The sequence below is a fragment of the Stylophora pistillata genome, chromosome 11 (assembly GCF_964205215.1).
Source record: "Stylophora pistillata chromosome 11, jaStyPist1.2, whole genome shotgun sequence".
In the NCBI taxonomy this organism is placed as follows: domain Eukaryota; kingdom Metazoa; phylum Cnidaria; class Anthozoa; order Scleractinia; family Pocilloporidae; genus Stylophora; species Stylophora pistillata.
This window is the reverse complement of record NC_142529.1, coordinates 11,461,048-11,476,168: the sequence shown is the minus strand read 5'-3', so window position 1 is coordinate 11,476,168 and position 15,121 is coordinate 11,461,048. Positions and strand designations below refer to the sequence as shown.

The 15,121-nt window shown below is 38.1% G+C and overlaps 1 protein-coding gene and 2 pseudogenes across 1 annotated transcript; 1 reads left to right on the top strand and 2 right to left on the bottom strand.

Annotated features, from left to right (window-relative positions):
* Positions 1-978: 978 nt before the first annotated feature.
* On the top strand, positions 979-4,606 carry LOC148720037 (uncharacterized; annotated as a pseudogene).
* Positions 4,607-4,881: 275 nt separating this feature from the next.
* LOC148720036 (uncharacterized) lies at positions 4,882-5,613 on the bottom strand (annotated as a pseudogene).
* A 3,761-nt stretch (positions 5,614-9,374) lies between these two features.
* Positions 9,375-10,370, bottom strand: LOC111336894 (melatonin receptor type 1A-A-like). The gene has a single exon (XM_022943064.2). It carries the CDS (start codon positions 10,368-10,370, stop codon positions 9,375-9,377), a length of 996 nt encoding a protein of 331 aa, XP_022798799.2.
* Positions 10,371-15,121: the final 4,751 nt, after the last annotated feature.

The window sequence follows — 15,121 nt, the reverse complement described above, 5'->3', positions numbered from 1 at the left end:
GCCGAAATGCAGAGATTGACCAGATTGTTCAGCTATTGTCGAAGACAAAGTTAAGGTGTAAGTCTATAATTCATGCAAACAACGTGCGTATTTTATCCTCACGCGGATCGCACACGAAGTTCAAATTTTAAGGACATCACCGCGAAGTCACGTTTTTCAAATTTCTCATTCAAACAAGAATGAAGCTCACTGATCGATCTCTCACTCCATACAAAGGAAACCTATGAAATCTGATGCGAAATAATCGCTAACTCATGGAAAAATTGGACCCCTAATTTTGCAATTTTTACAAAGGAAAGTTCGGTCTCCTTTAAGTGTTATTTTTGTACGATTTGCAAGACGCAGATCCTAGATTTCCAAGAGCTTGAGCGGATTTCTGCGAGACCTAACAGACCTAAGTCAAAATGGTGCATGAACTAGTATGAAATGATTCATGGAGGCGGTTTAATTGTTAATAACTGAAAGAAAACCATGAAAGACATTGTCGTAGTAGGAAAAGCCAAGGACACGCCTCCCGGTTAGCTGAATGGATAGAGCGCTGGACTGTTGTGCGGGAGGTCGAGGGTTCGAGCCCCGGCCGGACCAACACTCAAGGTATTAAAATAACTGAGAAGAATATGCTTCCTTTCTGTAACATCAAGAAATGGTTAGATATTCTAGTCTTCTCGGATAGGGACGAATAAATGGAGGTCCCGTCTCCTGCAGGGTTAGGGGTAGGAGACGTTAATTGCCCACGCACGAGTATACTGTGTGATGGATGTCCTCCCCTGGGGTGGGTTGGGTGGGTGCTAACAGGGCCGTTCTGAAAACCACTTCTTTGAGAACGCACCCTGTCTGAAGATTATTATCTATCTATCTATCTATCTATCTAGATTATTATCTATTTATCTATTGGTGTGTGCCTGTTCTTAATAAATATAAATACATGTGCACGATCCTTTAGCTTTGCCCAGACTGTTCGTTCATTGGTTAACTCACATGGCAGAGACCAAGATTTTTGGTAACTCCAAAATTTTTTGCACTAATAGTTAGAAATACCACGAGTTTGGGCCACTGACCTCGCAAAAAGCACACGGAAAGCTAAACAAACTAATGAGGGTTTAAATAATAACGCGATCCTAATTGACACTGTGCTGATAAATTATGATGCAAGTGACACATCTGTGATTGGTGCCTTTCACGGAATCAACGACTTCTGTGTCCATTTTGCTTGAATTTGTAATGAGGCGTTTCTTTTGTCTCCACGAGCTGCGGATACAGTTTGCGGGATGCAAGATTTGTGTCGACCACGCGCGTGGCATGGTTAGTCTTTTCCCCGTCATTGCTACCGAACCATCGCCAATTTTCGGGACTGATCGATTAAGCGTCGTTTAGGCTATATCAAAGTCGATTTCGAAACATGTGCACAAGAACAAGGTTGCTGCTGCGGGGAAGGATGACATAGAGTGCCGGTTGCTTTCCCCACCCACGCCCCTCCTATCCCTTGTTGTATTGAAAAGGTGATACTTTATTTTGAGAAAACGACCTGCCGTGCCCCCAAATTTCATAACTATGCTTAGCCAGGACTTCTCTTTGAAATAATCTTGCCTTTGCACTTACGCAAATGCTCTCAAACGTCTTACATGCACTAGAACCTGGCACCTCACCAGTAGCTTGATATTTACGAAACAGTTGACTGGCTATGCGTTCACTGCTCTTTGAGGGGTTCTCAGGGCAAGGTGAAAACGCAAATAGAGATGCGTCATTCAAAAGTGAAACCAGAGTGCTAAGCACTTAAATGACTCAGCTGTTGTTTTCAAGACATGCTTAGCTGACTGCCTTGATAATGAAGTCTCTTTCCAATTATCTAATGCAGGCAGGAGTTGAAACCGGATTTCCTGTGTCTTAGTGATCATTTATTGCTGGCACGTGCCTAAATTAGGTTACTCCTCCACATCTTCGACGAGACTCTTCGCAATTGAATTTGGCGATACTACAAATAACACTTCAGCGATTCCGTCACGAAAACATGAGAAAGGATATCATCAGATATTTCTTGAATTGTTTTGGAGATTTAATCGAGTTTTCAATCGAGATAATTTCATGAAGAGTAAAAATAAGCATTTGTATACCATGGTAATAAAAGAAGACAAATTGTCAGCATCACGTACCTACTCCTCTTTTAATGATTTTGAAAATCATTTGAAAGCACAATTTAAGACGATTAGCGCATCTTGAAGATTTGGCCCAAGAAGTTCAAGTTTGCTGGCTACGCCAGCACAATCCCTGTTAACCTGTCGCTAAATTGAAGCAAGGTAGTTCCTCTTGAGGAATTTTGCGCTATTTGGTGTTTTTCTTACCTTAATGTCTAACTCCTTCTATAACTCTACAAGGAATCAAAACACTCCGTTGAGTAGTGACCCGTTAAGTTTGACGATGACACCACACGAGTGGGCTAAATTTTAATTACTAGTCAAGGTTCTGTCGTATTTGTCTGAGTAAACATGATATTTCATAACGTGACAGCAAAAGGAGCTCTGAGGTAGTCATTCTTCTAGCTATTGGATGTGAATTTTATGGCCGTCTTTTACCACAGTCTCAAGTGAAAATCTTGTCCGGTTAAAATTTCTAAATTGTATATACTGATACAAAGAGACTTAGAGAAACAGCAGCAGTTTTTAACCCGTTGACTACCAAGATTTCATTAGTTATTCTCCTTTCTGCCTGCCATACAATTGGAGAATTTGGAACAGGATCAACTAATTACGCCGAATTGATCATTTGCTCTATTCTCATTACTTGCTACTTGATATTGCATCGATATTTGAAGGAGAAATTATGTGTGGGTCACTCAGGGCATTTGAAGGGTTAAAGCGAAGTATTGATTTATTTGTAAAACTTTGGAGATCTTAGAAATGTTCCTTCAAATGTCTTGTCTCCACATTAGCACCTCGACGTTTTCGTTATCACTCTAAAATATTCGTTGCTGGAAATTCGTAATAAGACACTGCTGCGTCCAATATGATTCGCACAACGTGATTGGTTCGCCTTAAATACCAAACTCTGCATCTGTAATAAATAGCGTGACCTCCTAAGAAATCGATTACTTGAGCCATCTATTGCCCGTGCAGGTTTAAAGCGTTCAAGGTAGGTATTGATATGTTTGCATAGTATCGATTTTTTGCTTTTGAGATATAACGATGAACTGCAAAGCAAAATGCCTCAATTCTGCTATCGATCGATCGCGGTAACGCTTCAAAGTTGACCTGAAGCGTTAGTTGTTTCATCTAAGATCCAATCCCTTCGAAACGTGCAACTTGGTCCATGACAATAATCCCCTTTTCATTCATTTGGTATAGTGAACCATTCTCATGAACGGTTCCTACGAATGAATGGAGCATATCGCTCATCGTCGCTTATGGAAATGTTTCCGGTTTCGATATGACGATTGTGGAAGACATAAATTTTTAAAAAGCCAAATTTGGAAAGGAGCCTCCTGTAAAGAAATTGAAGCCTACTCCAACCATAACAGAAAAATATTATGATATTGATGATCTGGAAAAACAAAAAGTGGAGGAACACAAAATTAACTTGAAAAGAAATATTTATGATGCAAATCAAGGTAGTCCATTGCCACCAATCTACCATATTCTTGGTAGTAAAGAAAATTCTATTATTTCTGAAACTGTACTTCATGATCTTCCTGATTTTATGACAGCTGATGACATAAATCTTGTTTTTTGTCATGAAATACAAGTTGATTTTGAAGATAATGAAAGAACCAAACAAGAGAACATTATAAGCCCTATAAAGGATCATCCAGCATCCTTATCCGATATTCTTAAGAAAGCAGATTCAATCATTGAGAAGATTAGCGTGGATGACGACAGAATTAATGAAATTGAAAATGCCACAAGAGAACAGTCGAGGAGCTCCCAGTGGCATGCTGAGCGCTTCCCTAGAATCACTGCATCAAAGTGTAAGGTGCTCTTATAAAAGAAACAACAAGCCCCACCAAAGCCATGCAAGAAATTCTCTGTTACAACAAAGCCTTTCAATCACAATAAAAGGATGGAGTCAAATCAGAACCGGAAATTATTAATCAATATTCTAAATGCACAGGGAATGAAGTACAGCCATGTGGACTTTTTGTATCCAAGTCCCGTCCATTCTTGGGTGCCTCACCAGATGGACTTGTTGGTGATAATGGTTCCATTGAAGTCAAGAAAATTCATCCCCAGGACAGTGAAACACTAGAAACTGCTCTCTTGAGGCTTAACATTGTGAAAGCTACTGATAGCATAAATGAAAACCATCCAAACTATTATCAAATTCAACAGCAGTTGTTTTGCACTGGAAGAAAGTGGACAGATTTTATTGCTTCAGATGGCATCAAGTTATTTATTAAACGATTAGTATACAACCCTGAGTTTTGGAACACTAAGTTGTCAAGACTTGAGCAATTTTATTATGATGTACTGCTACTGGAGCTCGCGTACCCTAGAGTGAAGGATGGTTTGGAGAGGATAGGTAAATTAGGCATTGATTTCTCCACTTTATCTACCTTAAGGCAAGAGTAACGATATTTCAATCTGCTTTGGAAGTATGGGTGAACTATGCATTGTTTTTTCCTATTTTATCAAGGGATAATCAAAATTGAAAGGAAGATTAAGATTAACCATAATGAAAATCACTCTAATACAGGTGACATGTATAGCTTTTTTGCTAAAATATATTTCAATGGAATAATATGCAAGTAATTCTATTTACAGACTTTAATAATAATTTACTTGCTTCACAGCCAAGACTCTAGGTGTTGCTAACACTTTTACTTGGTAATATATTATAAACATGAAAATATAAGAAATATAAGAAATCAATAAAAATAACCAGTTCCTGTTTCAAAACTGTTTGTGCTCACTTTAAAATTGGTTTCTGAAAATTAACTAAATATGCACATACATTAAAAATCTGTTCTGCCAAGTGAGCCATACTCAGTCGAACTTCATTATCAAGAATGTGATAAGTTTTGATCCTTTGAATTGCCCTTTCGACATGAATCCTGGCTTCTGCTATTTTTTCAGACCTTTCCCCCTCTTCTTTTTTCACTTGTGACCTCCCTTGCCCTTTAAAATCCGGAATAGTAACCTTAACCCCACTTTCACGCATTGTATCACTAATATCAAACCCCCTATCAGCCATAACCTCATCTCCCTGCTCCAATGTTGCTAAGAAGTCAGCACTATTTTCTGTAATGTGCTTGTCAGATGTTCTCCCACCCCAAGCCCTGGAAACATAAACAATAGCAACGCAAGTATTAATGGCTACTAAAAACTTAAAAGTGCTGTGGCTCTTATAATTTGAATACATTTCCTTGTTAGCCTGTAGCGAAGATGGCTTTTGTGCAAAAATTTCTATACAGTCAATAATAACATTCAAATGAGGGAATTTTGAGAACTGCTTTGCCTTGCCATGATCTTCACAGTAACTGGGTATCTAGCACAGTTCCTTCAAATAAGAATGTCGTAAATTTACCCAAGTGGTGAATATTTTACTCAAGCTAAATCTAAGGGCCAGGTCTGTTAATGTAAGACCCACAAGTAGGCGGACCAGCTCCATAAAAAAATTTAAAAAATTTTAGTCATATGCTTACATTCGAGTTACAGACAACAAATAAGCTTGTGTCAAATCAAGGATCTAGTTGTAACTTTACTTACATGTAGTTCAAGTCTCCTTCGCTTTGGCTTTGGAATTTCAACATACTGTGTCGTGTCCGTTTTTAAACTGTTCTTGCTCAACCTAGATGTCTTAATCGAACTATGGCTGTGGATGAATATTGATGGCACGAATGCCTTGTCATTTGGATCGTCAGACTTTGCACCTCCAACAAAGTGCACTGAGCAAAGACGAGTGTTGTCTGTTGGAGTGAAATTCTCTCGTCTTATACGTTGCAACCAAGCTCTTCTTCGCCTTTCTTCTTGTGGAATTCTGTAGTAATTTAATTCTGGATTTCGTTTACGGTTATTCGAGCAATCATGGGCACAATAAAAGTCACTTTTACCCACTCTAGAACATGTCAACAACCAGTTCGTCCGACGAGAATCCAAGATGGCGCCCACTGAAGTCCAGGTTACCCCCCAAGACGCAAAGCATTATGGGTCATGCGAAAGTAGAGTCGAGGGTCGCTCTTGTGTTTTTCTATCGATGAACGTTGGTCTTATCGATGACGGCTTTGTTTATCTTATGAAGGATTTGCTTGCTTACTTTGCCTAAATCTGATTTGGTTGGATTAATCAGGCGGCATGTAGGGTTGTTCTGAAAGTTGTCCTTGTGGTCTTTCAAAGTGATGAATGATTCATTAGGTGCCAACAGTTCAACTCTATCGTCTATCTTTAGGGTTTGGGCGAGGTGTTTCGCTTCGGTGTTAATATGCGTTTCGGCGTTATCGGGGGCTTTCTTGTACTCCTTCTCTATGTTTTTGTTCAGCAGTCATCTCATAGAAATTCGTGGTTTTATCTGCTGGTACATACAGGTTACTGTCCTTGTTGATGGAATCGACGCGCCGTGACAATTTTTTCTGGAATTCGGAAGGGCGGGGTGCTTTGAATTAGATGTTTCAGATCAGGTTAGTCATCTTATCTTCGAATTCATTAAGCTCAGGCACTTGCGGTGGTGTTTTCTTTCAGTTAAAGCCGTATGTTTCGCGGTCGTCGGACACTGATGATGTGTTAAGGAAGTGGTAGGCGCGTCAGTGCCTACCTCGCCCAAACCCTACTACAAAGCATCCTCTGACCAAGCCGTCCCTCCATACCAGAAAGCACTCGACGAAAGCGGAAACCACTACACACTACAGTATGAACCTCAAACAACGAACAAACGGAAAAAACAGACAACGCAACAACTTCATCTGGTACAACCCTCCATTTAGCAAAAACATCAGCACCAACATCGGATATAAGTTCCTAGCCCTAATAGACAAGCACTTCCCTAAAGATCAAAAGCTCCGAAAAATCTTCAACCGAAACACCATAAAAATAAGTTACAGCTGCATGAATAACGCCAAACAAATAATTGACAACCACAATAAGCAGATTCTAACGTCACACACGCAAGCCAACGACACCGCCACAGCTAACCCTAATACCGCTGAAGACAAAACGATATGCAACTGCCGACAAAAGAACACATCCCCAGTCGAAGGAAACTGCCTACAATCACCAGTCATCTACCAAGCTACAGTCACACTCAACGACAACAACACAACAGAAAGATACATCGGACTCACGGAAAACGACTTCAAAACAAGATATCGAAACCATACCGCATCGTTCCGCCACTCTAAACACCGAAACTCATCTAAACTAAGCAAGTACATCTGGACTCTCAAAGACAACAACATCGAACACTATATTTCATGGCGCATTCTGTCTTCACATTCACCGTACAACAGCTCAAGCAAAAGATACAACCTCTGCCTAAAGGAAAAATTTCTAATCATTTACCGACCGAAACTTTCTACACTCAACAAACGCAATGAAACCTTGTCTTATTGCCGCCATAGAAATAAAGCTCTCCTACGCAACTGCTGAACTGTTAAACTTCGCGCCGCATAGATTAGATATATGTTAATTATTGTTATTATGTAAATTATTTTGTAAATAAGAAGCGATGGTAAAGAATATTCTTATTAAATCCCCTGATGAGTGGGCAACCACGAAACAGGCTTGTCGGGATGAAAGTGTAGTTTATTTGTTTCTTTCCTCCACAAACATATACTTCGCTCTACACTGATGTATTGAGCACTGTTCTACGAATATTTACGTTCTCCACTTTATATACATTTAAGAATATAAATTTGCAAGACAATCAGTATGAGGTTTATGGATATTTTAGAAAAGTAAACAAAGTTGTAATCTCTCTTTATTTCTCTAAAATGCTTGCAATAATAGCGAGGAAATCGATAACATAAGGCGATATACTTGGTACCTATTTACAGCGTTAACATTCTGTTGTAGATGTTGTTGTAATTGTTGTTGTTGTTGTTGTTGGTTTACTCGCGTAGCTACTAACATTCCTAATCAACACTTACCCACGTTTTTGTTTCGTTTTAACTCTTATTACTATAAACTAATTGAAAAGGTTAGGCACTTCAGAGATACATAATATCTATTTACAATATCAAAGAGGATTTTCCAGATGAGGCATATTTTTCTTAAGTACGAAGAGGAGAAGAGAATCGTATGTTAAAGTCAATAAATTAGATAAATAATGCAGTCAACTAATCTATTGATATAGACGCAGTATCAAATATGCTTATGCATCTGCAGTAATCAGGATTAATGACATGGAGGCAAAACAATAAACAACAAAAAATAACAAAAGTTACATTGCTCACAAATGAATGAGGTAAATTTATCAGTTAAAATGTTCCAATCTATGAACGCATTTGTATCGCTAATATATTTTTCTCGTTTTTGTTTTTGAAACTTGCTCAATTTGGCACTTGGCTGCGCCTCGTGATTCCACAACATTTTGACTATCGTGACTACGAATATCGTTGACGAATAGGAGTACAAACCATGCTAAACTACTGCCAATTTGTTATATATGTACCTCTCATTAGAAATGATGTTGCCATGATAACGTCATTAATTTAAAAATTGACAACCAAAACAGGAGCCTTATTTGATCGTTAGCCAAACTGGTAAATATTATGTGTAAACTTTTCGGTAATTTAACTGGGTTTCCTTTCGTTACTTGCGCTCTGAAGGGAAGTTTGTTCGTAAATACTTTTGGAAGCTGCGTCGACTCGTACACCGAGGTTTTTGAAGATCAGCTATCTCAATAGATTTCTTTCACCGTGCTGCTTGAATAATTCAATGATAATAATCAAAGCTCTCCAAGTAAGGGCTTACAAATTTAGAGGTCAGCCAGTTTCTGACGAAACAGCGAAAGGCTGCAAACAGACATCAAATGGAAGCAAATATTTATAATTATAACATGCTATGGACAAATGAAAAAATAATTCTTCGAGTTAACAATGTCATAAAACAGCAGAAAAAGACGCGCAGCGTTAAGTTGACAGCTTAAAACTGAAGCCCTAATTACTTACAGCCACCACTTTGTTTACTGACATGCTGCCCCAATGATCATTGTTTTCGTAAACATCGTCTCATTTGTCCATAATGTTCGCTTAATAAAGTATACTCTATATACAAGGCTAAAAGATTGAGAAAAAATTATTAACATGTTTAAACCGAACGATTTCGGCTGTTTGCCATCATCAGGATGATGGCAAACAGCCGAAAACGTTTGGTTTAAACATTTTAATATTTTTTTCCTAATCTTTTAGCTTTGTATATAGAATATCGTCTCATTTATAAGAATCATCTTAGTTATGCTGCAGACTCTAATCCTCTTGCAACCTCGCGTCTTACTCTATTCCTTAAGTGATTCAAATCAGTGTTTCCGTTACCATAGCGACCACAACTAAGTGCCCTCTTGAAAGCCAGTTTGAACTGTGGATTCATAACCCCATAGATAAATGGATTTACAAGGCTGCTTGAGAACATCAGGAAAATGCTTACTGTACAAACCACTTGAGGAATATCATACCCAAAAGGCCAAATGACGACGATAATGGAGATTGGAAACCATGTAATCACATAGAAACAGGCCACAGTGAAGCATGTCTTTAAGACTCTTACGTCAGCGGAACGTCGAGAATCATTTGAAGAGCCGTTTCTTTCGCCATGAGCGTTTAAATTGTTCGTGCTTTCTCTCACAGCTTTGTAGATTTTAAAGTGACAGTAAAATATTATGATCAAGACTCCGTAAATAAACACTCCTGTAACCAACTGTGAGAGTATGCCGCTCTCCGAAGTACAAACGCCAAGTTTTGTCTTATATGATACCCCTATCCCCCCACTAAGTATGGGCACGCCACGAAAAATGGCAACCAGCCAAACTAAAACACAATACAGCCAAGCTGCTTTTTTACTGGGGAATACTTTTTTGTACAGGATGGGTTTTACGACTTTTAGGTACCGATTGAAGGTTATCAATCCGATGGTGAATATGGAAGCCACAGCCAAAATGGAAAACGCTAATCCGGCTATCTGACACCACACTTGGCTGAAATTCCGGGTCCCCGCATAAAGGCTCGCAATCCAGAATGGCATGTCTATCGTAGCCGCGGCAATGTCAGTCAATGCAAGATTTGAAATGAATATGTTGGTGACGTTGTGAAGCCTGGAATCTCTGTTAATAGCATAAACAACGAGCAAGTTACCGGCTACGGCTGAGAGGCAGACGAGAATGGCCATAGTCACTTCGACATCAATTTCAGTTCTTGAGCGACCAAGAGGATCATGGGTAGGTGATTCAGACATGTTTGTCAGCTTGTAAGGCTACGCTTGCTTGGAAAACCTTTTTGCAAAAAATAACTTGGGATTGAGAAACCTAGATAAGGAAAAAAAACAAATTCTGTTTAATTTTAAACAAGATGACTTAACTCTATAATTAAGCAAAAGTAGATAATCGTAAAAGTAATGCAAGGTCAAGCTTTCGCCTCCTATGATTTATTATGCAAAGAGGATCTTGGTGAAAAAGTTAGTCCAGGTGTTTCTGACCAATGATCTCACTTTTTTTCCTTTTAAATCTTTAGAAAGGGTACAATGAACTGCTTCAATACAAAAATAAGGTTGATGTATCATTTCAGAACAATAGCAATTATTTGCTACCTTCCACAATATGGAAATAATGAACATAAAAATTTGTCCAAGAAATCCTACAAAAAAGAAACAAAAAGAGCTCTTCTCAATACTCTAGAGACTGAAGATTCTTATATGGAGCTAGATGAAACACAACAACTTTGAACCAAATTGAACCAAATTGAACCAAATTGAACCACTACTACAACGTGTTTCATACACTTCAAAACACTAGGACTTTTTTTCCTTTACAATGAACATCTTTCATTTTCCCTTTTTTTTCTTGTGTCTTTTTGTTAATTTTTTTGTGTATCTTTTTGTGTATCTTGTTGTGAATCTTAAAAGAGAATTCAAACACAACTAAATTGAACCAAATTGAACCAGTTCTACAAGATGTTTCGTACACCTAGAAAACTCTTAAAATTTTTTCCTTTAAAATGAAAATCTTTCATTTTCCCTATTTTTGTTTCTTTTCTTGTGTATCTTTAGGTCATTTTATGTTGTGGTTCTTCATTTCCGTTTGATTGCCAGTGTAATTAATTTTAGTTACTTCATTTTAAAAAATGACCTGCCTTGATTAACATTTGCTATCTGCGGGTCAAAGAAGTATTTTGCAAATATATCAGAAAATGAAATAAAAGATACTCGAAGACAACTAAGACATAGAGGATATTACATGACCGCGCGGGAATACGAATTTTATCTTCGAGTGCTCAAAGTATCTCTCACGAGTGAGCTGCGCTCACTCGTGAGAGATACTTTCAGCATGAGAAGATAAAATTCGTATTCCCAAGCGGCCATGTAATGTTCTGTTTATTATATAGATACTGATGAAATCTCCACATAAAAGACAGCTTTTTTTATTCATTTTCGAAACAGCAATTGGGTAATTATGTTGGTAACCATGGCCACACCAATATCCTCACACATGAAAGATAAAAATAGTATCTTCACTCCGCGTGGTGAAGATATGATTTCTTAGTAAAAGGAGAAATCCTGGGATTTCATCAGTATCTATATAATAAAAATAAAATAGAAGAGAGCGCTCTTCGATTGAGTGTAACTACTGTATTTACGCACAAGTTCTTGGCGTATTAGTAGATTATCCTCAAATAATTTGGTTTTATCAACTAAGTTGAAATTGTAAATTGGTCGCCGTAAAGAGTTAAAAAGGTGACGTTTCGAGCGTTAGCCCTTCGTCATTTGCTCTGAGGAAGGACTAAATCCCGAAATGTCAGCTTTTTAACTCTTTACGGTGGCCAAATTACAATTTCAACTTAGTTGATAGCACTAAATTACCTTGTTACCCCCACCGACGCAGCACAACAGTATCTTTGGAAACTTACTCCCTTTCTCCTTAGATGCTCATGTGGTCACAATCATTTTGGCATGCAGTGGTTATCGCACTGTTTCCTCTTTCAAGGCATCCTGAAGAACCCGTGGCCGACCGTAAAATGTTTCTCTTCTAGAAACTGATTTGCGATGGAGACAATAGCCCATCTTGGGGAAAATGACTCATCTTGCCGTCCTTTTAGTTTCTAAGTTAGATTAATTTTCTTTGGCTGTTGTTAAAAAGTGATTAAAGTCAAATTCCACCTTGCCCAGGTTATAAATTGAGGAGGTGATCAATTAAACCCTCTTAATATATTAATTTTCTATGAAATGTGATTGAAAAGAGGCTCGATCTTTATGGACAGCTCTTAAGGCTCTCTTAGAGCACTTCTAATCGGTAAATTATTCGCGCCAAAATTTCTATCATCAAAAGGAAAAGGGAAACTTCGAACTCAACGATGAAATATCCAAAGTTGGTGTGCAAGCGGCCATCGATCTTTTTACCAGAACTTCAGTTTATTTCATTGAAGCAATGGGAATTTACAAATTATTGTGGTTTTCTTTTAAACTCGAGTTTCATGTACTTTCAATTCAGATATATTCCTGAGCCCTTACTTAATATCAACAAAAGATTTGCAATTGTAGGCCATTGATTGAGTGAAGCACTTCTCCGCTTTTATTTTAAGAATTGACGAGTAGGGTTTTTCACCTGTGTCACGAGGGAAATGAGTGTTGTGAATTCTATGACCCAGGACTCGCTTCATCAGCAAAGCGTTTGCGAGAATCATTTGAAGGAATTACGTTATTTAGGGTGCGCGCAACAATCGCATTGACATATTTCCGCCCGACTAACAAAAAGAGGCTTTATTACATTTAATAATCAACCTTTCGCCTATATTGGATTATTTTTTCACCTATATCATCTTTAAAATCCGTTCACGTAGAAACTTAAGGTTAGTTTGACCTTTCGAAAGATCTAAACCTTTCCGTTATTGTGACTGGATTTTGGTTAAATAGATTGTCAAGAAAATGCTTGCAAATTTACGACAGAACATTATCCTCTAAATTGTTTTATTTATTTATTTAGTTATTTATTCATTGGTAATTAATTAGGTGGGCTCAAGGTTCTCAAACTCTTTTCTATTCGTTATTCGTTATTCTATTCGGTATTCGTTGAAGGTAAAGGAGCACGGATATTAACAATATGACGGTCCTATAGAAGCCTTTTACTTCGTGCAATGATCTTTGCAAAGAAAATTCGAAGTCTGTGAAAAGGCATTAACATTTCACAATTTCTTGACTTCATGAATGAAAAAGCTGCCAATATATTTTTTTTCTTAAGGACGTGAACAGGATCTACGTGCAACACCTCAACTGGCCACTTTTTTACATAATTTCACCACGAATTCATGTAACGTCGTATTTTGACTTCAGCATTCGAATACCCATTTGGTTTTTAGCAAATTGTTTGGTTAAAAATTTAGGCACATTACCTTAGAAAGCACAAATAAAATTATTTAATGCTTTTAAGATACAATGAAATATATGAAGTTCATATATTTTGAACTGCGGTATTAGATACGTATGATGCACGATCCTCGCGGTAGATAGCGCTATTTAAGCAATAGCGAAAATCAGACCTGAAAAAAATCAGGCCTGTACGGGATTCGAACCACTGACCTCTGCGATACTAGTGCAGCGCTCTACCGATTGAGCTAACAAGCCAACTGGGAGCAGGCCGTTAAGTGAATTCGTAATAAACCCGTGCAAGTGATAAATCAGATACAATGAAATCTATGAAGTTCATATATTTTGAACTGCGGTATTAGATACGTATGATGCACGATCCTCGCAGTAGATATATTTCATTGTATCTGATTTATCACTTTCACGGGTTTATTACGAATCAACTCATTACAAACGATGCATTAAGATCACCGATCACTTCACGTGCACCTCCGCCAATGTAATCTATTGCATAACTTGCACTTATTGCAAAAAGATATACATCGGCGAAACAGGCAGAAGACTAGGTGACCGATTCCGAGAACACCTTCGAGACGTGGAAAGGAATGACAAGGACACATCGAAACCAGTCGCTAGACATTTTAATTTATTTAATCATTCTAAGCAACATATGGCAATCTGCGGTCTTTCCTTGCACTTAGGTGACACGGAAAGCCGTAAAAATCTTGAACAAAAGCTTATCTTTCAAACCGGCAGTGTAAATCCCACAGGTATCAACGAACGCTTTTCATTCCACTAATTTATTCATGTTTTTCTCGTTGCCATACTCCCACCAATAACGTAGCTCCATTTTCTGCCTTTTAAAGCACACACAACCCAAAATTCCTCTATTCGCTCCGACGAAGGGCTACCGCTCGAAACGTCAGCTTTTGTAATCATTACGGTGGCCAATTTATCATTTCAACTTTGTTGATATATCCAAATTATTTCGTTACTCCCACCGACGCAGCCCCACACAGTTTCTTTCGAAACTATCAGCCTTTACTAATATTCAAACCCATGCTGACGGACACGTACAGGTCAAATTTTGCTATAAACAGCGGATCCCTCGGGAAAAAGAAAACAGATTTGGAGGAGTTAATAATAAACAAATCTTCACAGATACTCACACTCATGTAAACGAACATCTAGTGTTGATGGCTGTGTTATGCTCGTTTCATTGCGTCCTGAACAACTCGTCACTACCAAGAATGGTTTGGAAATAGGTGTTTTTCGTTTTTTGAACTATTTTTAAGCGATGATCATACGACGGGCTAGCTTCTTATCTGGGTGATGATGATAGATCTGGACTGGTATTTGATGTTTTGTTTTTGTTTAAGAATGGCTACATTTTGGTCTGGGTCGGGAACGGTAATAAAATGAAGAATTAATCGCCTGAAACCTTTAAGTATAGTTTATTTCTTGAAAATACAGATACATAAAGCTTCCGACGTGTACGGACATCTGTTCTGGCCTCGAACACTTCGGAAACCGGCTGCAATTAGTAATTTATAGGCTTTTATAAAATAACTGAAAAAATACAAGCGCTCTGATTGGTCAAAAGTTTATCGCTTGCTGTATCGGTAAACCCA

Bases quoted from the DNA above. Each gene is read 5' to 3' on its own strand.
- LOC111336894 (XM_022943064.2), bottom strand. From the start codon at position 10,370: ATGTCTGAATCACCTACCCATGATCCTCTTGGTCGCTCAAGAACTGAA.